Genomic DNA, 25,831 nt, shown 5'->3' on the forward strand with positions numbered 1-25,831 from the left:
TTTTAGAAAGGGTTGTGCAGGTGGATTTCTCTTCCCCCCCCCCCCCTTTTTTTTTTGCACTCAACAGCCTTAATCCTCCTTGGAACTCACTTGTAGCAGCTGCTGGCCAAGCAGGCAGTGATTGGAATGCGGTCTGTTTTCACCGATTTCTGTGTGTCTGCAGCTTTAAAACAGAGTTTGGCTCTGGATCCATATTGCCTTGCTTTACTATCTCTTTTTGAAAAACAACTTGCGTGGTGGTTTAAACACAAAGTGTTGGACAAATACTTAGTTGTGAATTTTTGGACGCTAGACCTTGGGGCTTAGCTCTGTGGGGTTGGTGGCTTTTTTTTTTTTTTTTTTTTTTTTTGGATTGAAATTAGGGGTGGGGAAAGCTCGAAGGAATTTAGGACTGAAAAGAGAAGGAGAGGAAGTTAAAGCTCACTTTCCTCCCCGGCTTCCTTAGGAAACCAAATATGGCATCTTCTATGAGAAGCTTGTACACTGACCACAGCAGATATGTGGAATCTTTTCGGAGATTTCTCAGCCATTCCACGGAACACCAGTGCATGCAGGAATTCATGGACAAGCAGCTGCCAGACATAATAGCAAGGTAACAAAAAGGGATGTTTTTGTCAGTCAAGCCTCCATTCGCCGCTTGCCAGTGATAGATGGAGCTGAGCCCGGCAGGCTGGGCGCAGGAATAAGGGGAGTTACTGATAGCAGCTTTCTCTCCCCCATTTGCTCTCGCCCTCTGCTCTTCGCCGCCCTTCCTCCAGCTTTCCTCCTGCCGAGCTTTGGCTAGATGTGTGCTTTACACACGGAGCCTCTGACGCCTGCTGCATTTCCAGCTACACAGAGATAAGCATTAACCATTTGAAGGCACAAATCCCTGTTTATTTTGGATACGACACAAATCTTGGAAGCCTACTTTTCAACCTTCCTCCGTATTTTACATTTCAAAAAACACAAGTTCCCAGGGGAAGGCTGGTATTGCTTTCATTAGAATCAAACATGAATAATTGCCAACGATTGTTTGCCCCTAAGAATTGAGTAGGTGTCTCTCATTTTTCATATCTATTTTAATTCACTTTCCTTATCCATTACTGGAGTTAATACTCTCACGGCCTCGCCCTCCCCCCAGTCCCCTTGGCGGCTCTCTTTTGCTTTCAGTTTAGGATTAGCATGATGGTCCTTTTAAGAGAGCTTTTTCCTGAGATCAGAGAAAGTCCCTAGCTTCCATTCTTCTTAGGGACTCTCTTCTTGGGGGTGGGGCGGGGTGGGGCGGGGTGTGATTAATGCATTCAATTTGTGCCAGAACTGATAAGCGTTATGAGAGTAACAGATTCCACATGCTCAAGATAATCAAATCACCTATCTGGGGATGAATTGCCTTCACTCACTCTGTTCAGGAAATAATGACGGAGAACTGGGGATAAATGATTGACTGGATCCAATGTGCACACAGCAGAGCAACCACATATGTTCTCTCTTGCTGGGCTTCTCCATGATAGGCCTGCAACTCCGACCAGGGCAATGCCTCAGAGCCTGACCAAGGCAGACAGTGTTGGAGGGATATGGAATTCTATTTCCTTTTTTACTTTCTACTTTACATGGTTCAAGTTTTTTTTGGGGGGGACTTTTGCAAAAATAGTGTTATATAATGCATTTATAATTAGTATGTAAAATCAGGGCACCAATACAAGCTCTTGCTTGTGAAGGAATGCATACTCCTTTGATTTTTTTTGGATTCATTTCTAAAACTGAAAGCAGCCAAGTTAATTTTTCAGTTATCTTTCAGTACTAAGACATGCGCTACCCACATTCTTGGTTTTCTTTAGCCAAATAGTTTGGTTTGAAGAGGAACAACGAATGGATATAACATAATGATGGATGGATGTCGCTTTTCCAGGCTTCAAACCATGTACTATCTTGTTAGAAATACTGAACGCCACATTTGTGAAAGGCTAAGAATTTTCACAGGCACACTGAATGTGCCCTATAATGATAAATAATCAGGGATCATCTGAAATCCATGCACTATTTATTAAAAGATTAATTTTTCCCTGAAGGTAGTATTAGTTAAAGATCTCTTAAAACTGATATTTAAAGCGCTGTAATATACCAGACGCTAGAAAGCAATTTGGATTCTCTATGTTTGGAATGTGGAGTTTGCTGAATGTGTAAGTCACTGTAGAGGATATGGACTCAAATGACTTAATTTTTAATATTTTGAAGAGCATATTTATATTACTTAAAGTCAGAGTTACAGAAGAGAGGGAAAGAAAGAGCAACCTTCTCGATTCACTCCCCAAATGGGTACAAAGGTCTTCCATTTACTGATTCATTCTCCAAATGGTTGCAATGGTTGGAACTGAGCCAATCTGAAGTCAGGAGCCGGGTACTTCAGACTGGTCTCCCACTGGATGAGGGGCCAAAGGTCTTGGGTCATCTGTTGCTTTCCCTGGCCATAAGCAGGTTACTTGGTGGGAAGTAGAGCAACCAGAACATGAACTGGCTCCCATATGGGAGGCTGGCGCCACAGGCAGAAGATTAGTTTACTACTACACTGAGCCATGGCTTAGTGGCTTAACTTTCATGGCTATTGTAGCTACATGATACATTCAGATGCTTCCTTCAAGTATAGTGGGTTTTCAATATTTATTAGTTATATGACATATATAATGTGACTAACCCATAAATTATAAGGATTCAGAAAGTGAATTCATGTGAATTACTTAGTTATACTCAAAAGCACAGTAATACTAATACATTAGTCCTCTCCCCAACTTCCTTATTTTCAGTTCCATTTTTCATGGTTTGGCTAGTTTTTTGTTTTGTTTTGTTTTTTAAAGATTTATTTATTTTTATTACAAAGTCAGATATACAGAGAGGAGGAGAGACAGAGAGGAAGACCTTCTGTCCATCCGATGATTCACCCCCCAAATGACCGCAATGGTTGGTGCTGTGCCAATCCGAAGCCAGTAACCAGGAACCTGCTTTCCCAGGCCACAGCAGGGAACTGAATGGGAAGTGGAGCTGCCGGGATTAGAACCAGTGCCCATATGGGATCCCGGTGAGTTCAAGGCCAGGACTTTAGCCGCTATGCCACAGCGTCAGGCCCGGTTTGGCTAGTTTTTTTAAAAGGCTTATTTATTTGTATTCTAAAGGCAGATTTACAAAGAGAAGACAGACAGAAAGATCTTCCATCTGCTGGTTCACTTCCCAAGTGGCCACAATGGCTGGAACTGAGCCAATCCAAAGCCAGAAGCTAGGAACTTCTTCCAGGTCTCATGCAGGTGCAGGATCCCAAGGCTTTGGGCCATCCTCAGCTGCTTTCCCAGGACATAAGCAGGGAGCTGGGCAGGAAGTAGAGTACCTGGGACATGACCCAATACCCATATGAGATCCTGGCCCTTGCAAAGGGAGAATTAGCCATTTGAACCATTTCACCAGGGCCCCATAGTTTTGTTATTTCTGCTTGATACTAAATTAAAAATTTCATAAATAAATAATTTCATAAGTTTTAATAACTTTATTATGATTTGTTACTATAAATATTTTATTTTATTATTGTTAATTTCTTACCATGAGTAATTTACAAATTAAAGTCTATCTTGCTTATGTATGCTTTAAGAACTAGTAAATATTCATACATTCATATAGCATTTGGTGCAATCTATAGTTTCGTGTGAGCCCCAAGTTTGTGGAATATATTTCTCACAGATAAGGGCTTATAATATGCAGATTCACTTTTAAGGGATTAAAAGGAATTAAATGACCCAAATACTATAACTTCTTCATAAACTTTATATAGAATTATTACCAATCATGTAAAGAATGTGGCATGATTACCCTATTTCATAGAGAGGTCAAATAACTTACTCAAAGTAAGTGAGCATGAACCTGGAATTCCAAATTGGATGATCCATCCAATAGCTTTCCTGGCTATGTTGAATTAAGCCAACAGAAGACAAAGACAGGCATGGATGGTAGAGGATTCGGCATTTTGAGTTTAAAGATGATTAGAACTCAGTCAGAACTCATTCACTTTGAACTTTGTCTCCAGCCTTCCCAATTTCCATTGAACCTGGTTTCAAACACTCTCACTGTGCCCATTGGTTCATTAGCTGATCCTCCATCTCCAAGCACTGGGATCCCATATGGGTGCCGATTCATGTTCCATCTGCTTCTCCAATCCAGCTCCCTGCTTGTGGCCTTGGAAAGCAACAGAGGATAGCCCAAAGCCTTGGGATCCTGTCTAGGCTCCTGGCTTTGGATTGGCTTACCTCCAGCCGTTATGAAATTTGGAAAGTGAGCCAGCAGATGGAAGATCTTTCTGTCTTTTCTTCACTATGTAAATCTATCTTTCCAATAATAAATGAATGAATAAATAAACAAATAAATACTTTGTGTTTGACTGAATTGCTCTGTGCAAGCTTTTACATTAGCCAAAAATGCAGGCTTGCTCACCAGTCCCAAGGATACACAAACAGCATCCTACTATTCATCTTTTCTTTTAGCCAAACTCTCTTCTCCTCCCACCCTTTCATGTTATTTCAATAGTCTCTAGATTTTACTACCTCTTTCTTGAGTTTACTTTTAATCCCACTGCAATCCGACTTCAGTCCTCAACCTTTTTTTAAAATGGCTATTATCAGAGACATGCACACTGTGAAAGTCAATGGAGATTTCTTCTTTCTTAGTGGTGCCCAGCCACTGCCTTTGACACCACTGATGGCTATCTGTCTCCGATTTTTCCGGGCTCTTGCTGAGCTTTATCATCTTCCATCTCTGTTTCCTTTGTGTATTTCCCCAATGGCTTTCAAAAGTGGGATTGTATCATCACTCTGGTAACTCTTTGCAAAATCATTGGGTGATGCAATCTTCCCTCCTACTTTCGATCAGAATTTACAGTGAACATTTTTCAGAACATCCCATTTCTCCAGCTCTTTCTCTTACCCAGCTTTTTATCTTTGCATGCCCACATGTTTGTTGAATTTAGATTTCTTTCAGAAAAACCAATAAAATATAAATAAGCTGCCCACTCATATTCTAAATTTCATATTCCTATTTGGGATTATTCATTGCTCAGTTATCCAAGCTGGAAAAAGGATATCCATGGTGCATGTCAATGTTTTTCTGACCTTTTCACACAAGTCCTACTGAATTACTTTCCAGTCAGTCTCTTCCACTCTGCTTCTAGTACTAGAGTCGTAAGTCAGGGATTTGTTATTGCCCATTTCAATCTAAGAGCCAAGGAGCATCTCATTCATTTTATAACCACCTTGTTTACAATAGCCACACCATAAATGCTTATTAAACATTTGTTCAGTGAGAGGAAGGAGAACAAAGCAGGAATGGCTCACTCTATCATTAGGCTCAAAGGCCAATTTCTTCTGCTCTGATTCTCCAAGCAAATGTTCCCTTCTCTCAGAGATGTTCCCAGTGTTATTTCTATACCTCCCAGTTATAAATTATTAATGAATGGGCCCTATATTTTAAAAAATCTTTAAAGACAGCAGAACACTGGGGTAACTTGGACCTTTTATTTGGTCCAAATTTTTACTCATTTTCTTATATTTTTCTCTGTTCTCTGACATTAGCCCTGGTAATCAGATTTCACGAGCACATAGCACATTTTCTTAAACTATCCCCCCACCCTTTTCTTTTTTTTCAGAATTGGAGACTCAAAATCGGAAATTAAGATTCTGAGCATAGGAGGAGGTGCAGGTATGAATAAGACATTGTGGGAATTTGTATTTCACTCAAAAATCATGTGATTTTATGACTGTTTTTCATTCTTCAGGAAAAGTATTTATTTTCGCTTTGATAAAAAATAACTAAGTTAGTATCATTGCTTAAACTAAGATTAATGTCCCCATGGTCTTAGATGGTTTAATTATATGACTTCATAACACACTGTAATAAAAATAATCTGAATTTTTTTACTTGTTTTAATAAATGGTAAAAATAAGGGTATGTCCATAAGTCCATGGAAAATAAAGTTTAAAAAAGTTTGGGTTTATTAAAACATAAAAATGCTTTAATTTAATGCAGTTTTTTCATAAGACCTTCTCCATGATTTTTTTTTTTTGGATGATCTTTACATAGTTGATTAGGAAACAAAGGGTCAAGGGCTAGAGGAAAGTGGATAAGACCTTTATTTCCACATTCTCTTTTTCCCTTCCTGTACTGGGGAAAGGGGAGAGACAAAGGGAGAAGCCACACCAACCATCCCAACCATCCTAGGATCTCTGATCTGCGGCATGCTCCAACTGCACTGCTCAAGTGGTTTCGACAGTTCAACTGTTCTGAATTACTGCCAATCTTGTTGTTTCAAGCATTATGAAATCTCTTCAGAATTCACTGCCGGATATAGTCCACCTTAGTGTCTCCACTTGCCCAGATTTTCACGGCCAACACATGGCTGGGGTTGTTGATCAATTTGTTCTGTCCTCTGTTCTGGTACTAGGTGTCCTCTGCAGGTTCCAATGTCCTACCATATCATCCGTGTGCAGCTGGACATGCTCTCCACTGGAACTATGCTGAACAAAGTGGTTAATTTAAATGATTGTGAATCTACTTTTTGAGTTAAACTGGCCTAAACGTATCATTCCTCTGGCCGAGCTCCCAAGCTGCCTTTCAAGTGTTCAAAACATTCCCAAACTCCCTTCAACTTGTTCAAGCATTCCAGGCTTCAACTACTTTTAGGACCAGTGCCCTTTCCTGGGGGAAAGCCGACCTGGATGTCATTTCTGAGTCTTCTTCCAGTGTAGTGTGTTGCCTTGGCTGAAAAATATCAGCTTCAGTTTTGCAACCAGTAAAATGGGAACGATAAGTTCTCACTCATGGGTAAAGGTAATGTTTAGAAAAGATTTAACAGATTGTTATTTGTTCCCATAAGGCTGTTCCATTCTGCAAAATCAAAGCAACCTTCTTCTTAAAATGACCTCATCGCAGCTCCCAGTGATTACCTCACTTTTAAGTTGCAAGTTATCTGGAATTTAAGTTAAAACATTAATATATGAAATAGATTACTTTAGTTAATGTTTTGTCTGAGGGATGTCTTAGCAATGGCTGCCACGTGGTGACAAGTGGACACCATATTGTTACTTGTTGCCTAGTGCCCTGTGGTAAGTCCCTGACTCTGTAAAGTATGAGTACTTTAAAGTCACATGATTAAATAGAACTCTGGCTGATACTAACACGAAAATAATCATGATGCTTCTAATGAAATGAGCTAGCTAGTTTTGATGTAATTATTTGTTCATTATTCAGAGAATACACTGTGATACAATGTAATAAGGACTCATCCTTAAAATTAGTATTACTTATTGTCATCTTTCACTTACAAATAAAAACCTACAAGGAAAAATAATGAAGGATATTGTCATGAGTAACATTCTAAACAGTCTTTAAGCTAAAATACTCTATTATTTCTTACAGATACTTTAAGCCCAAAGGATTATAATAATGATGAATTGCCCAAAGAATATCCTATTAATTCTCTAAGCCAAGACAGCCATTTCCAATGTGTTTGCATATGAGTTGCAGGCAACCAACAGGCAATAGGCCTATCATTTGATACTATCACTTGTGCTTAGAGAAGAAGGGAAGCCCTACAAGGAAAAGTAATTAAAAACAATCTCTATCATGACCAAGTTAATTGACCTTTCAATATAAAGTTAATTGAATTTCTAATGCAAATTTATCCAGATGCTTATAAGCTATCTAGAGAAGGGAACATTTGGCCTGCTCGGCGATTCTTTACATAAAGGTGCACATAGGAGCTAATACAGAAAACTTACGAAAATAAAGGGAGCATGACTTGAAATTCTGCTAAACCGAGCCCTAACATTGCATTAATACTAGGCTATGCTTGCTTTGGGGAGGAGTGGGGTACCTGTTGAGGTCATGCTTCATAAGACTTTGTTCTAAAGCATAAGGAGAATTCTAAGAGAAGTTCAGGTTATGGATACTCTGCTTCTGCTATCCAAGTAAGCTACTTGAAATCAAAGAAAATGCATTTAAAGTTGGTGTCCTTTCAATGGAAGAACAGTGTTCTGATGAGAGAAGACACTGAACTTCAACTGATTAACGTGCTCTTACAGCAAAAAGGAAATGGTTCTCAACTTTCGCTTAGAGAAATGGCTTTCCCATATCTACAGTCCACAATGTGCCCGAGAGTTTTACATTGTGTTGTGATTTGAGTATCCTTCCAAGTCAAACACTGAATTCCAATGCCTGGTAGCTGACACCACCAGCCCTGTATCATAGTTGGTGCTTTGTGCATACCGCTGATAGAATGCTAATGAATTCTTTGTTTTTCAGTGTTTCTGTTTTCTTTCTCTCTCTCTTTCTAAAGATTTAGCTATTTACTTGGTAAGCAGGAAAATTGGGGGGGGGGGGGCAGATAGAGACAGATAGATCTTCTATTTGCAAGTTATAACCCCAAATGACTCAGTGAGTAGGGCTGGGCTGGACCAGGCCAACACCAGGGACTGGGAACTCCTTCTGGGTGTCCCAAATGAGTGACAGGAGTCCATCTTTCAGTGTTTTCCCAAACACATTAGCAGGGAGCTGGACTGGAAGGAAAACAGCAGGGACTCCAACAGGTGCTCACATGGAGTGCTGTGCTGGTGCATGTGGTCAACCTCTGTTTTTAATTCCTAGATGTTCACTTCTTGACAGCTCAGATTCCTGTAATTATTTTCTGCCTGTTGTGCAAATATTCTCTCTGCCTGATAATCATACTACACTTTCTATCACAACTGAAAAAAAATTAACAAAAACAACTAAAAGCCTCTCTAAGTGAAATTCCTACTTTAATTACCACTTACTATTCCTGCTCCTGGAACCTCATTTGCTCTTCTTTTGAGTAACATCATCTTGGAAGTGGTGTCTAGGCAACCTGTCCTTTCAGTAAGCCCCTTTTCTTCAGAAGCTGGTGTCCCCATGGAGAGAGCTGCTATAGTTTAAGAAAGAATGTGTGGTTTGAAAAAAATAAATGTTTCACACTTTAGTGCTGAGAAATAAGCAAACAAAAAAGGGCAATTGATGGCAAACTGGTGAAGTCTTTAAGTAGAACACAACTGATATGTTAACATTGCTCTCTGTAGAGTGTCTGTGGAAAATATCAGAAATTAATAGCATGTGACTCTGATAAAATGAAACCAGAAAAACTATGGGAAAAAATAGACCATGAACAGAAACACAGAGTACACAGCTTTTACAGAGCCCCAACTGGGCAAAGTTATTATAAGTGCATATATTTGAGCATGAGTTCTGTACTTTAATGAAATGCATTGAGAAGCTGCAATTGTTTTATTCAAGGTCTCAGAGTCGTCATATCCCTAACTCCAGCAACCGGTTTTGGATTTTGAACAACATTGCCTTACATTCTAAATCTCATAAAATCTGGGTTTTTTTTCTTGTCCATTATCAACATTGGTGCTTTCTAGAATTAAACTGCTGAACAGAGTTTCATTATTATTCAACTTTTAATGAGTGCTGTTTTCATGCGACATGGTACATGAGAAAAAAAAAAACTTTTATCTTGTGGGTAAGGGAGAGTGCTATTAATTTACAGTGCATACATTTATGCCTGGATGTTCCAGAAGGCAGTAATAAGCAACATGTCTTCCTGGCTCTGGGCTCTGCCTAAATGAGAAACATTTTATCTACCCCACAGTTCAATTCTAATGTTGAAATGTCAGAAAGTTTTCTATGTAGACAGAACTGAAACAAATAATCTCACTGTGTTCAACTTTCTGTTTTTATTTTCATTAACCTATTGTACACCAGCTCAACTAAACTACATGTATAATACAGGGTTATAGATGCTTATAAAAATCTTTAATCCATTCAAGCAATTCTTATATGTGGTATAAATCCTTACATAATTTTGGAAATAATTTTGCCAACATGTTAAGGACATAGGCTTGTGTGATTTTCTTATTCTGTACATTTAAAATCAGAACTCTCATAGGGATTAAAACTAGAGGACAATTTGGAGACTATGAATGCCTTCATTTTATAAATAAAAACCCGAGGGCCACCAAAGCAGAATAATGTTTTCCACTTTAGACCACTCCAGTAAACTGTGTTAAACAGAATAAAATTAATTAACTTGGTAAAGGGAACATGAGGTACTTAGTAATAGCCAGCTATTTGAAAATCAAATCAAATCTTATCTCCTTTCATGAATGATATGTCAAGGTGACACAGAAGTTCAGTGGTTTAAACTGGCTGGAGAACCTTAAGAGAATAATTAAGAATAAAAACTGGAAGAGCTAGTATGTAGGTTTAGAAACTAGAGGTAATAGGATGGGAGGGCCAATGTTTTCTAAACATCCAGAATAAGTCAACAGGCTGGATCAAAAGATGAAGAATATTTGGGGAATTACAGGAAATCTGGGGAATTTTTAAAATTTTATTTTTCTCTGAAGGAAAAAAAAAATTAGTATGTACTCATTCCTAACTTTAGGTATCTCCTGCTAAGAAGGTTACAGAAGGGCCCCCAGTGCGATGGCACAGTATGCTAATCCTTCCCTTTCAAGTGCTAGAATCCCATATGGGTACTGGTTCATGTCCCAGTGGCTCCACTTCCCACCCAGCTCTTTGCTTGTGGCCTGGGAAGGCACCAGAGGATGGTCCAGGGCCTTAGGACCCTGCAACCACACGAGAGACCTGGAAGAGTTTTCTGGTTTTGTAGTGCATGAGCTCAGCTCTGGCCATTGAAGCCACTTGGTGAATAAGCCAGCAGTTGAAAGATCTCTTTCCCCCGCCCTCTTCTCTCTGTCTCTCTTCTCTGTAGATTTGCCTTTCCAATGAAAATAAATAAGGAAGGCTACAAATTATTATTCCAAGGAGGCATTGGTTGAAAGCTCTAATGAGTGATTTTTATTTTTGATTATTGACATATTCATTTATGTGAAAAGCAGAGAGAATGAGAATGTTTCAGTCACTGGGTCATTCCAAAAATGGCCACATAGCTGCAGCTGGGTCTGGTCAAAGTCAGGAGCAAGTAACTTCATCCAGGGGCTCGAGCATTTGAGCCATCTTGTGTTGCTTCCCAGGTGGGTCAGCAAGGATTTGGATCAGAAGTAGAGTAGTCATGACTCAAACTAGCACTTTATCATGGGATGCAGGTGTCATCTGGGAGTGAATTCTTGGTCTGGTGTAAGTATTTGTCAATGATCAAACCTGTCCAGGAATGAAAGCTAACTTCATCTATCACTCACTACATGTCAGCAGAAGAAAAGGCAGTGGGAGAGACTCACTGATTTCTTAGCTGTATACTTCATTAAAGGTATTTTTAATACTGAATATCTCTGGTTTTCTGAGTACTCCTCCAGAAAATGGTGGGTATTTCTCCAAAATCATATGTTTATCATTGTATTTGAGCACCTTGAAGAAGTGGAATTTAATTGGAGCTGTGAGGCATGCAGACAATTTTTAGTGCAGGCTGTAACTGCTTATACATTAAAATAAGTACTTATTTACTCCTGTGCTGCAGAAGAGCTTTGATTCCATTACTAGAAGGATCTAGACTGTAGGGTTACACTAATCACTAGGATTAAAGACTTCTGCAGATAATCACAGTTGTGGTTGTAAAGTATTGCTAAGGCATTCATAAATTGATAATTAAATGATGCATGATTTTTCTTCTACAATTTTACCTCAGTTGTTTGGAAATTTTCAGTGAACTTAGAAATATTCTTAAAGACAAATCCATTACAGATTTACAAGAATGGAGAACAGTGTTGTAGCATTGGAAACACTGTCATTAACGCAGAATTTAATAAGATTGAAACAGAAAGACAAAGGATAATGGAAAGACAAAACTATCATTATTTGCAGATTAAATGACTGTATATTTAGAAAAAATAAAACTCAATTGTAATGTTTTGGAATAATAATTATACAGCAATGGTTTTGCACATGTGAAATCAATTGAAAGCAACATAATAGATTCTCCTTTGTTTTTTATTATTGTTGTTTTAACCTTGGAGAGTTTTTCTTTCACAATTTGGATAGTTTACAATGTACAGGAATGTCCCTGGCATGTGGTTCTCTGTAATTTGGATGATGGACAAGCTTGCATCTTGCCAGTTTCTGTGCCACTAGGGGATACAGTCTCATGCTTAGTGCATAGTGTTCCAGTTGACATTCACTATTGAATAAAACATTCTCATCTAGTACACATACTCCTGCAACGCTATTGCAGGGAGCTCAAGCAGGTTCTCCTATGTGGGCAACAAGGACCCAGACACTGGAAGCATTGTTAGCTGCCTTTATGGACACTCTAAGCCGTTCCAGTTGTTTGGCTTTTAGGCTTTCTGCAGTTGCAGAGACAGGCAGATTTCCTGGGCCAAGGGCCAGAAGAAACATGAAAGCAAATAGCAATGCCCTTTGGACACAGAATTTATATTTACAATCCCTTTCCTGAGACCCTATGTACTCATGTTAATACTTTACACTCATCTTCATATACTGGCAGAACTGATTCAACACTGAGGCACTGAGACTTTTTTGATTTAATTGTATCAACCATTTTGCCTGAGTTTATGACTGAAGATTCTAAATTTGGATGGGAAAATGATATTAACCTAATCTTCAATCAATTTAAAACCTATGTTATCTCTGGAACACAGACAGCATGTGAGTCATGTCCCGTCTTAAAGGCAAGAAATGTGGTCAAGAGAAATTTAAATAACCTGTATAAGGTATGAAGAACTCTAGCAATACTGTAAGGAAAATTTGAAATTATTGGGGCATTTGGCTAGGGAAGGCGAGAGATCAATATAATTATTCATGCCATGAAGTTCTGTTCTTTGTATCTAAATAGTAGCAAAGGTTATAATTTTACAGTATCAAAAATAATAGTTTGAAATATATGAACTGTAAGAGGCATGAACTGTAAGATTCTCACTCTATGTTAAAAATGCCTGCAGAAAAACTATGAAACCACAGACTAAGAAGAATTTATATGACTGGTGCTATCACAGTGGCATTACAGGCTAATGCTTCACCTGTGGTACCAGGATCCCATATAGATGTCAGTTCATGTTTTGGCTGCTCCACTTCTGTTCCGGCTCCCGGCTAATAGCCTGGGACAGAAGCAAAGCATGGCCAAGTGCTTGGTCCCTCCATGCATGTGGGAGACAGGAAGAAGCTCCTGGCTTGTAACTCTGGATTGGCTCTACTATGATCCTTGCTACTATTTGAGGAATGAATCAGCAAATGGAAAATCCATTCTCTCTTCCCTTCTTTCTCTCTCTGTATCTCTTTCAAAGAAAATAAATAGATCTCTAAGAAAGAGAATTTACATCATCACTCAAACTCCATCGACTTTCTTGTAGTGCCAGGTACAGACGCGTTTGCCTCCTCTTGGTAAGCAGGTGGAAGTGCATGTTCACTTTAGATACATGTCCTAAGAATAGAATTTCACACAATGTGGCAGCCACAGGTGGGGTCTTGGCAGTGTGTTGTTGCCTTGGCATTTACTTATAGCCTAACTTTACATCTCATACTTTATACAATCTTTTCTTATCACAAAGCACCTGGAAAGCCCATTTTTTCACATTATGACTTCCCTCTTCACTATATAATTTTCCCTTCTAGTTATTTAAGTAGCTATTTTGCCAATAGGCATTTTGCTGGTCCATCATATTCATATAACCAGCGATGTAATCACTCTTCCATATTTTTAAAATGCTTCATTTTATAGTCTCTTTCACCAGCACACTTCTCTGTGCATGAAATCTCCAACATAACGTTAGTCCTTTGAGTCATCCAGTGAAGCCCATGTGTTATCTAAGATCTGTTACCATTGTCAACATATTAACATTGCTAAAACATAGCTTGGACTTAGAAAAACAAGTGTATATACTATGAGAGAGCAACTGGAACATCGTGAAGCATATTAGTAGTAGAGATAATACTAATTGAGATAATACTAATTAGTGTGGAGAAGCTAAATGATTAGAGTAAATGTCAAATTGTTTATGTATGTAGTCATGTGCAGAGAGGACTTCGAAAAGTTCATGGAACTGTGTATTATGAAAAAACTGCAGGGATTTCAAATGTTGGATCAAAATTAATTCATCTTTGAGTTCTATTTTTGTTTAAATTTTGCAGAATTTCTTTGTTTATAAGTATATTTGGACACATCAAAATAATGAATTAAAAATAAAATTTTCTAAAAATATTTAAAATTATAAACAAGTATATTCATTTTCTCAGCATATACACCATAATTAGGAGAGCTGGGTCAGATTTGTTTTTAGTTTTCAAGGAACTTCTATACTATTCACCATAATGACTATCAATCTATTCCACTGGTGGACTACTCAGAGTCCCTTTTTTCCACATGTTATCCAATATTGTTACTATGTGCTGTTTTGTGGTAGCCATTCTAATTGGAATGTGATAATATCTCATTGTGGTTTTAGTTTCATTTCCTGAATGGCTAGATAATTAAAAATAACCTGAAACAACCATGAGATAACTCCTGATTATAAGTGTGCAAATCTTCATAAATACTATATGTGGAAATACATTATTTTCCATCTACTGTTAATGCATTTTGGAATCTAACTGTGCAAGTACACATACTGGCTGACTGAGAAAGTTTATTACATCATCTTTAACACACTCAGACTCCAAGATCACTTGCTTTGTTGTTCACAAAAGATGGAGAAAAAAATAGAAAAGAATAATGAATACTGGAAAAGAGTAGTCTAGCCGTTAATAATCTTCCATTTATTGCAGGAAACTTGGTGGGTTTTGTTCCTGTAGGGGAATGTTTAGCATGCCATTACTTAACAGAGCTTTAGTTAACTTGAACAATAGTACTCATGTATCTAAAAGGCTTGGAATGTCAAAAATATACAGAACACAACTGTCAAAGTTACTATTAAAAAGTGCCTAATGCTAGGTTATATATAAAAGGTGACTGACTATAAACCAAGTATGCACTGCTTTACCTGCCTTGGATGCTGTTTCCTGGCAATTTAAAATTCTCACAAAGCTTTACAATGTTCAATAAAAGCAGATTGCTTGTTTCCATATCCTTTTTGTGTATTCCTGCACTTGCTGAGATTTCCCAACTTTTTGACTGATGCAAATATACTTTACTTTCTGCCATGCTTTTGGCACATTAATTTGGCTTGTGTGCTCCCTAAAAGCATTCGCGGGATGTTTAATGCCCAATACTGAAACACATTCATAATGTAATGGCTCTTGCTCTGGAGGGTTATAGTTGAGAAAGTACAAATGGTCTTTCCCCCCGTGGTGGTTGTTTTTGAATCGCTCGTACTGCTGGCTCATGCTAGCACAGGGTCTGATAACCCCTCAAAAGCGTTTCAGTGATTGATGATCCAACAAGCTCAGTTGTTTGCTCCAGCATGTTGGAGTCCTTGGTTCTTTTTAGCAAACTTCCTGGAATCCAGCCTTTGGTCGTGAATCAAAGAAGTGAAGAAAAGCAATAATTTAAGTCAGAAAAGATGAGTAGGTTTTATCTGTGTTGCCAACTCCAGCTAATTGATGGGGAGTTACTGCCTCGAGGATTCTAGAGCTGCTTCCAGGCTCCATGAGAAGGACAACTAAGATAATTAGTCATGTGTAATAGGACTTAGGATGCAAAGAAGTTAGCCAGAGGAGGCATAGAAAGGAGGGTAAGTCTTCCTGGCAGAAAAGAACACAGGTAATGGAAAAGCTTGGGAGAATGTATGTTTGGGGGTGGGAGGCACAGAGAGAGGACCCAGGCAATTCTGGGTTTTAGGAGCCAAAAGCTGCAGAATATGAAACTGTGACAGATGAGGCTCCGGAAGCAGGCCATGTGGACTTTCTTTTGTCAAGGATCTTGACATCTATCCAGTTGATCAAAGTTTCTAGAAGATCTTAAACAGGGAAATAATGAGTTCTCTTAGGTTAGGGTTGACTAACCTAACACTTCACACAAGTGGCAGAAACTCAAGTACTTAAGCCATCATCTGCTCCCTCCCGGGGAACCTTAGGAGAAAGCTCAAATTGGAAACATAGCTGGGACTCAAATCCAGGAACTCCAAATGGGATGCAGATGTCCCAAGCAGTGTTGTAACCATAGCACTCCTTGCAGGAGTTTCACATGTTGGAATTTTACTTAGATCTATTATCCATTTGAATTAGCATCTGTGATAGGTATAAGTACTGTGTCTAGATTGATTTTTTTTTTCTTTTTTGAGTAAGGGAACATCAATGTTGAAAAGGCTGTCCTTACTCAATTGTATTTCTTTGGCTCGTTTGTCAAGGATTACTTGATTGTACTTATGTGAGTCTATTCTGGGACTATATTCTGAACCACCAATCTATCTGTCTTTTGTTTCTTCAATTACAACATCTCCTTGATTGCTGTAGTTTTATAGGAAGTCTAGAAGTCAAACAGTATCAGTCCCTCAGCTTGACTGATGTTCTTCAATACAGTGTTGATTATGCTACATAAAAATACTTGTTAAAATGTATGTGTTTAGGATTGGTTTGTTGAGATAATATGTTAACCCTCCACCTGCTGTACTGGATCCCCTGTGGGAACCAGTTTATGTTGCTGTTGCAGCAGAGGATGGTTTAACTCCTGGGGTGCCTGAACTCACGTGGTAGCCTCAGAAGGAGCTTTCAGCTTCAGACCAGCCCAGCTCTAGCCATTGTGGCCATTTGGGGAGTGAATCAGTAGATGCAACATTTCTCTCTCTCTCTCTCTCCTTCCTATGTAACTCTGATTTCTGAATGAAATAATTCTATCTTTTTTAAGAATGCATGCATCCTACCAAAATATAACAAAAAAAACTCAAAAAATGCATGCATCCTACTTTTGAGGAACAATAAAAAGCAAACTTTATAGGATATGAAACTGAAGAGTGTATTATGTCAATTTGGTCCTGTCATTTTAGCTATGGGCTGTTCATTTTTTTATTTAGTTTCCCTTTGATGTTTTATTGGAACATTCTCCATGTTTGCTTTTGGTTTGGGTAAATGCTATTTGTTTTCTCTTTCAATAGAACATCATTAGGTATCATTTGCAGGACAGGTCTGGAAGAATTTTATTTCACCTTCAAAGACAAAGGAAAGCTTTTCTGGGTAAATTATTCTAGATTTGCAGGCTGAGTCAAAACAAAATCCATCTATCTGTTGCCTAGAGAGATACATCACTCCAACAAATTGTACATGGAAACTGAAAGTGAAAGGATGGGCAGGAACTGCACATGAAAGGAGAATAGCGGACTTATGACAATATTAAAAATTTGAGACAAGAAAACACAACTAGATGGGTCACTAAAACAAGATGCCTAGCTGTTGATGTTGTGGCACAGCAAATCAAGCCACCACTTGAGAATGCTACTCCAATCTAGCTACTAATAGCCTGGGAAAAGCAGTAGAATATGGCTGCCTTTTTTTTTTTTAATATATATTGGTTATACTATTGCAATGAAAGAATCTTGACTGAATTTGAACTGTAATAGTGCAACTAGGTGGAGACTTGGATTAAATTTGTGGTTCTAAGTTTGGCTCAGCCCAGCCCTGATTATTGTGAGCATTTCTAAACTAAGCTGATGGTTAAGTAGCTCTGTCTTGGAGGAGGCTCATATTCCATCCCTGAGACTTCTGGATCTTCACCAAGAACTATCAGTATGGGCACCAAGGACTATATCCCAACCGCCAAGGAAATCACAGGGAATTGGAGTGCCCTCATAGGCCAAGAACTCTGAGGTCAACCATTCCCTATCGGATCTCCCACACAGGAGGGAAGAAGCCCAGAACCCTTCTAACAGGGTCTAATGACATCGGAACAACAGCCAAAAGCCCTGAGCGGTCCTCAGAAACAGAAGAACAGTCAACTTCCTTCAGGATTTGGGAGAGGAGCTTTCTCTGGTCTTTACTTAGCTCCAACTTTGGCTCCCTACCTTCTCTTGCAATGACCATCAGGGTCGCTCCAGAGTCCCCAAAATTAGATCAGATAGACAGAGAGAGACCAATAATGAAAACTTAGGACAAGAAAAAGTCAACTTGGACTCCCATATACCTTAACAGGGAGGACACAAAGCTCAGTTACTCCTCACTAAGGTATTGAAGATTTCTCTATGCACCCCTCTTAAAACTGTTCTGCTCCTCAATCATTAACACACAGCTTGTTAGAGTTATAAGCCTGTTTGGACTATCCTAAAATTCATGAAGCTCAGTAAAAGTCATGCTTGAATACTATAAGCTACTAAATATAAATATGAAGAAAAAAAAGACACAAGGGAGCTGAATAGTACCCTATAATAATTTTAAGGTTTATAGCAGTTGATTATGTATAAACTAAAATTGAGATGTCAATGAAGTAGTTACAGGATGTGGTTAAGAACTTGCATTTTCTAACACATTGGTCACTCAATACCATGTCAATTAACTTCATGTAAATTTCCATGCTTCTTCCTGTTGTTGAATATGTGTTGTAGCTTTTCATTAGAGGGCATGATATTCTGCCAGATCTGCTTTCAGATCAAGGATGACCTCCCAATGAAATTGTTGAATTTATCTAGATAATATGATGCTGGACTCCCTGCATGGTCCATGCCCGCAATGATGGAATTAGGACTGATTATGAGCTGTACTGCTCTAATGATACGGTGGAAATCAATGTGGCAGGAGGGTTTGGGGAGGGTTTGGGGAATCCCAGAACCTATGGAACTGTGTCATAAAATGAAATTAAAAAAAGAAATAAAACCATAAGTACATCATAAAAAAAAAGCTCTGTCTTACTCACTCCCTTTCCCATCTTTTCTGTCTCTGTCTCTTTATCCATCTCTCAAGTAAGTTTTTTTTTTTTAAGACTATCTGGATGAATGGATGAATAGCATTCTTATCTCTCCTAAGATCATATAATTATAATTTTTTTTACAACTAGCTTTTCTGCATCATAGGCATTGTGGCAGGACAACAGATGAGATTTATGCTTTATTTAAAATAGGTTTTCCTATGATAGATAATACAAAGTAGTAGATGATAAATGAAATCAAATTATTTTTAATTACTTCTTTCTGGAATAGCGTTATCTGACCAGCTATTCATTCTCTAGGTGAAATCGATCTTCAGATTATCTCCAAAGTCCAAGCTCAGTTTCCAGGAGTTCACATCAGAAACGAAGTAGTTGAACCAAGTGCTGAGCAAATCACCAAGTACAAAGGTAACTGTGACCTAAACCCCTAATGGCCAAAAATCTATCCCAGAGACTTAACATTTTTCCCCCAATTGATCAAAAATATAGTTATTGCTTTATGCTCTTTGGGAGATTGTTGAGAGAAGAAACTAACTCATTCTTGGCAGACACTGCTAAATACTTTACAATGTGAACAGTAAACTATTAAACTGTTCTATTGGTTCTTCATTCACCCCCTTGATCATTACCAACTATCAATTTTACTGTTTATTCTTAGGGATAGAGTCATTTATCCTTGCATTCAGAAATACTTAAACTGAATGCCTAACCTTGAAGAGGTTATGTTAGAGGGTCACAGCAGAAATCAACAAACTTTTCCTGAAAAGAGGCAAATAGTCCATCAGCAGCCAGCCAGCCTCTGCTTCACCTAGTAATCCACAAGCACAAGATAGCCATAGATAAATGTGTACTGAGTGCAGGTGCACCCCAATAAAACTTTATTTATAAACACTGATGTCTAAATTTTAGGTCATTTTTTAAAAGTTATGGAAAATTCTTCATTATTCTTCTATCAGTTATCCAAACACATAATGACATGACTCACAAATGGCAAAAACATAGTAGAAGAAAATATATATGTTTTTTGCTTGTATTTCAAAGTCAAAATAGTTGGTAGGGCAGACAGAGTGTCTGAATCATGATTTGCCCACTCCTGAATTTACAAGCATCTCACCTGTTTCACATCCTCCTTTCACTGGTAAGATTCACCAGTTGATATTCTGTTAATCTGAGTAATATTATTTATGTCAGGCTTTTATCATACTTATGTAATATTGACTGTTTCATCTCAATTTCATTTAATACTAGAAAAAAAATTTTTTTTTAGTTTCTCAGAGCTACAGAAAAAGCAAAAAAAAATCTTTATATCTGTTATGCATCTAACATTGATTGCATTAAAATTCTAAGTGGAAATGGATTCCACATTTGCAATTAAAATTGATGGTGTGCAACCTCGTCTCTGTATTTTAGAGCTTGTAGCCAAGACATCAAACCTGGAGAACATAAAGTTTGCTTGGCATAAGGAGACAGCATCTGAATATCAACATAGAGTGATGGAGGAAAAGGTGCTTCAAAAATGGGACTTTATTCATATGATACAGGTAAGAAACATTCATTTTAACAGACTCTCAGAAAGGAGACTTTTGAAAAGAAATTTATGGAAAAATTAATTTTAAATATTCTTCTAAATTTTAATTTTATAAATGATCATTAATGAAATATATTGATATTAAAATTTCTTTAACATTCAATAAGCTACTTTTCTCTAATCCATAATCACCTTTTATATCCAAGTTATATATATATATAACTTTTATGGTACAATTCCATAGGATCTGGGATTTCAATACCTTCTCCCCAAATTCTCTTCTAAGTTTTGCCTTGTATAGATGACCTTGATAGCAGAACCATAGAAGGTCAGGTTAGAGAATTCTTCAGGTCAATAAAGTTTTAGTGATGTCAGCCATACATTAAGTAGGAATTTCTTTCCATGGTCCAGTACTACTTACAGACTAACTGTAGTGAACATGGAATTAGATTTCCAGGGATCACTGATATTTCTGGACAGATTAAGGGATATGTGCACTTTGCAAATTGGCTGTCTTCAGGAAATGTGCACATTTTAGCTACACCACTTGATTAACAATAAAGCCTTTTTTTCCTGTAGTCCATAATCATAGTGATCCCCAGAAAAATGAACTTTTAAGAAATGACTCCAAGGTTGACATGTCCACACAATTTGACATCTCTGCTAGTCTACCTAGCAAACATTTTCTGCCTAACAAGCAACAATTGGCCTTGTCCAGTAAGCTTATGGTATTTCTTTGTTAGGTTTGCTTTCTTGTTGCCCATATGACTTTATGACTCCCATTTCTCCTTACTCCTTCTGCAACTTCCCCCAATCTTTAATTCCAAAGGACTTCAGTATTATAGTACAGAGGAAGTAAAACTGAAAAGTCATATTTCACCATATGAACTTGCAAACAGAAATACACCTGTACCTATTAATCTTCCATCTTACAAAAGCCTCCTCTGGTCAAAACCCAATCCCGTATCTACTTATGCCTTGGATCCTTTTTTTCTTATTTCAAAACACTGTGGCTTCAAAGACCAACTCTTTCTGTTTCTCTCAAAACCTGCATGTTCAGTCTTTCATAGCAACTCTGCCTTCTTTGATACTCTGTTATTTTCTATATCTTTCTCTACCCTGTTTATGCTTTGTCTCTGTCTTGTCCATGCTCCATTCCATATAGTCCTAGTAATCTGATGTTCTCATCAAAGATATTCAGCTTAGGATTCACTATAAACTTGGTGAATCTTAGTGTTTGTTAGATTAGAAAAAAAAAAAAATGTTTAGCGCATCTGCCCTGGCCCATTTCCTCGTGTTTTGGTCAGGTAGAGTCGTAAATTGCTAGCCATCTAATTGGCTGTATTTGGAAACCGATTTATTATCCTGATGGTAAATTATTTTTCCAAAGATTTATTTGCTTTTATTGCAAAGTCAGATATACAGAGAGGAGGAGAGACAGAGAGAAAGATCTTCCATCTGATGATTCACTCCCCAAGTGACTGCAATGGCTGGTCTACGCTGATCCAGAGCCAAGAGTCAGGAACCTCATCCAGGTCTCCTATGGTTTTGGGCTGTCCTCGACTACTTTCCCAGGCCACAAGCAGAGACCAGGATGGGAAGTGGAGCTGCCAGCATTAGAACCAGCGCCCATAAGGGATCCTGGCATGTTTAGCCACTAGGCCACCACACCAGGCCCAATTATCCTTCTGGTAAATTATATGAAGTAATACATTAAAAATGGCTCTTGGGGCAGCCCAGGTTATGTTTTGGTCCATTTTCTTCTATCCTTTCATGAGAAAGAGACATTGTAGGAGTTATTCTTCCTCTCTGCAATGAATTCTGCAATGGGCATGCAACATGGACTACTGAATTCTAAGAGAGATGAAGATGAGCTATAAGACATGTCTTTGTATGCATTGGCAAGGGTAGGCTTCCAATGATGGAAAACATTAGGGAAAATGCTCCACTGCCAACCCATAATTCCAAGTGCTGTATGAACACAAAGGGATGCATTCTACTAGGCAATGACCTAGCCATGTTAAAATGAACAGCTGACTCCTAACATCCAGTGACCACACACGTAATCTTCTGCTTCATGCAGCCCAATTTCCAAGAGAATATGTCGATATCAGAGTCTGACACATTTCCTGTGATTTAGAAACAGCCTCTGTGAGCATATGGAGAAGCTGGTGCAGAGGGCTTCATTTTAAGTAATGTTCCATGAAATGGGGTCTTTTTTTTTTAATGGTGCTGGCACAATTTTCTCCCAGCAGAACTAAAACTCACAAACTATAGAGTCAGTATAAGATCAGTGTCCCCATGTGAAATGGAGACTAAGCATGTATTATGGAGCCCAGGAAGAATACATTTAAAGCTATTTGAGTCTAGTTGAATGAATAGCAGGTTTCCCTCTCCAAATATTTTGTCATACATTTGTTTTCTCTCTTCTTGTAAAACCTAAATCTAAAGCTTAACTTCCTTAAATCTTTTGTTGTATAAAAATCCATTCATTTTGAAAATCAGATCTTATAGTGTCTAGTCTAGGAAACAAAGACTTTAGTACTGAGAAGTATCTTATTTCTCTTTTTTTTTCCCTCATTCCAGATGATGTATTATGTAAAAGACATCTCAGCTACACTGAAATTCTTCCATGGTCTCTTAGCTACAAATGCTAAAATTCTCATTATTGTTGTGTCAGGTAAGTTATTTTCATCCAGCCTGGATTTTAAAGCAGCAGTAATGTATCTTTGCATAAAATCATATTTTTGAAGAAACCTGGTATATTTTCTTTTTGTTATGAAGTTTTGTCCTTGTTTCTGATAATAGCCAATTAATTTTTGTGGCATTAGTTCAGTCATTTGTAAGGGCTCTCAATTTAGAGGGCAAAGCAGAATTTGACACTTACTTCTCTCTGTAGCAAAAATGTTTACCTTCTATATAGGAATTGTTTTTTATAACTGAAAGAAAATTCCGCTGAAAAGAATTTTATTCAAACTTGTCCAAATAAGAAGAAACTATTTTATTCAAAAAAAATAAGTTTTATATGATGCTATTAGACTTAAATGTTTATATTTGCTTACTAACATCACTTGGGTGTCTATTTTTCCTGTGTAATCTTTATTCCTAAATAAGATCTAAATATGTGAGATCACTTCATTACTCGGGGTTTCTGGAGTTGCCAACAACATAGCTCACTGTATCCTTTCTCAAATATCTATTAGAATGCTTTACTTGCTTTCTTATGTGGTAGTGTTTTATTCTCCAAATAAACCATTTGATAATACAGTAAGCACCACACAGGGAAAATCAGGAAGCATTTTTTTTAAATCAAACTTTGCTTTGTTAAGATCACTTGTTCATTACTTCTTTCACTTAGCAGGCATTATGGGTTGTCTGCCCTGAGTTAGAAAGTCTCCAGCTCTCTGGGCTGACAGTAGTTGCCACACATGAAAAAGCATGATGCCAAAACTTAATTTATTCTCAAATATGAGAAACAGCTTTAAGGATGGCAAATAGTGTTGCTTGCTGTAATCCTGCATCATGGCTTAGGTGGAATTTGGCAATAAAAAGCTCCTGTGTGCTATCTTTTTCTCAACGTTACAACATGATATACTATGTCTCTAGCATGTTAAAAGTACTCACTTCTGTGGGAAATTTGTGATTTCTCATTTAGAACAATGCATGGGAAATGGATCTATCATATTCAGCCCTCTAGATGAGGACATGTGGCTAAAGTACATTGTATGACTTTTAGGGACACAACAGTAAAATCAGTTATGAGACTTGTGGAAGTCTATCCTTGATAAAATGAATCAATCATAGCAAAGTATTAAATAAGCAAATGGTAATTGATTCAAAAGTTATTGTTGATTTTGGAAAATATTTCATGTAAACTGGAAATCAGACATTCAATTAATATCTGGTTTATTTTAAAATAATTTCAGAAAACTAGACATTTGTATGCCAGAATGCAGTGTTTTGTAAATGTGTCTACCAATAAGAGAGAGCCAGACTGTTTCCGCAAGTACATGAATAGTCTATAAGCACCTAAGAGTTGACTAAGCGTCACAGATTTCAGTATTCTGCCCCCTCTATCTTGAATGAATTGAGATGATGCATGAAATTATTGCCATCAAGAACTGTGGCAACCAAAAGAGAGTCAGTGAAAAACAGGATGACACACAGCAAGAATGGTAAGATTCCCCTCACTGTGTAAGCCCGGACTCTGAGCATTGACTTATCTAAAGGCATTTCTCGTTATTGATAGCTGCATTAAAACCCTCTATACATAGAGTTTATTTGTGTTATTCTAATATGCATCATTGGGGTGAAATTCAGAAGAAAAGGAACACATACTTAAATCACTTTTCTTTGCAAACTACTTTTAATCAAAAATTACTCATTCAATGTGGTTTGATGTTGAGAAGTACATGGTATTCACCTCATCAGGATTCAGTTCATTGTCTTCATTATGGCTTATAACATGAGGGACAATGATCCCAAAGACAAAAATGATGTTAACTTTCCTGGATATGGAGTAACAAAATAAAAGCTGTCAGCTTAAAGAATCTCTAATAAGCTCCTTCCCTTATCATCTACATTTTATCTTAGATGGGGCTTACATAGATACGGAAGAAATATCACATGAATCACCTGAGGCTGACAAAATAGGTTCAACTGCCACCAGTATCTCATATGGGCGCCAGTTCAGGTCCCAGACGTTTCATTTTCAAAAGCAGCAAAAGACGGCCCAAGTACTTGGACCCCTGCTTACATCCACAAGGGAGACCTGCATGAAACTCCTGGCTTCAGCCTGGGCCAGCCACAGCAATACAGCTTTTTGGAGAGTGAACCAGGAGATGGAAAATCTCCACCCCCCCTTTCTCCCTCTCTGTCCCCTTTTCTTTCTCCTTCTCCCTTACCACTACCCCCAAGCCCCCTCCCCTTTGCAAGTCTGCCTTCCAAATAAGTAAATGAATATTTTTCAAAAGGAATCACTTAGGTCCTGGTGTGATGGCCCAAGTGACTAATCCTCCTCTTTCAAGTGCCAGCATCCTATACAGGCATTAGTTCACGTCCCAGCTGCTCCACTTCTGATCCATCTCCCTGCGATGGTTTGGGTAAAACAATGAAGGATGGCCCAAAGCTCTGGAACCTTGCACCCACGTGGGAGAAAGCAAGAAGCTCCTGGTTTCAGATTTTCTCTATCTCGAGCATTGTAGCATTTTGTGGAGTGAACCATGGAAGATCTTAATCCATATCTGTCCTTCTCTTTGTAAGTGTGCCTTTCTAATGAAAAGAAATACATCTTATTAACATGGAGCCATTTATCAAAAGGAATAAATAGGTACAGATGGAAGGCCCCACAGTCCTGATGCCTCTTGGGATGTCTGGGCCCCAAGTGGGAGTATCTTGTTCTGGATACCAGTTCATGTTTTTATTCTAGTTTCTTAATGTGAAGATTGGGAGGCAGATGATGATGGTTCAAGTATTTAAGCTCCCAACTTCTGCCTGGTCTGGCCTTGGTTACAGAAATCATC

At 38.0% G+C, this 25,831-nt stretch overlaps 1 protein-coding gene across 1 annotated transcript in view; it reads left to right on the forward strand.

Moving 5' to 3' along the window:
• Positions 1-333: 333 nt before the first annotated feature.
• Positions 334-25,831, forward strand: part of HNMT (histamine N-methyltransferase) — a 37,446-nt gene continuing 11,948 nt past the window's right edge. Inside the window, exons 1-5 of the mRNA XM_040971518.1 lie at positions 334-592; positions 5,660-5,712; positions 19,082-19,189; positions 20,192-20,322; positions 22,896-22,989. Coding sequence (XP_040827452.1) covers positions 456-592; positions 5,660-5,712; positions 19,082-19,189; positions 20,192-20,322; positions 22,896-22,989 — 523 coding nt within the window. The 5' untranslated portion in view covers positions 334-455. The remainder of the gene's footprint in view (positions 593-5,659; positions 5,713-19,081; positions 19,190-20,191; positions 20,323-22,895; positions 22,990-25,831) is intronic.

This window comes from Ochotona curzoniae, unplaced genomic scaffold (genome assembly GCF_017591425.1).
Source record: "Ochotona curzoniae isolate NIBS_2020 unplaced genomic scaffold, NIBS_Ocur_1.0 contig_2210, whole genome shotgun sequence".
In the NCBI taxonomy this organism is placed as follows: Eukaryota; Metazoa; Chordata; class Mammalia; order Lagomorpha; family Ochotonidae; genus Ochotona; species Ochotona curzoniae.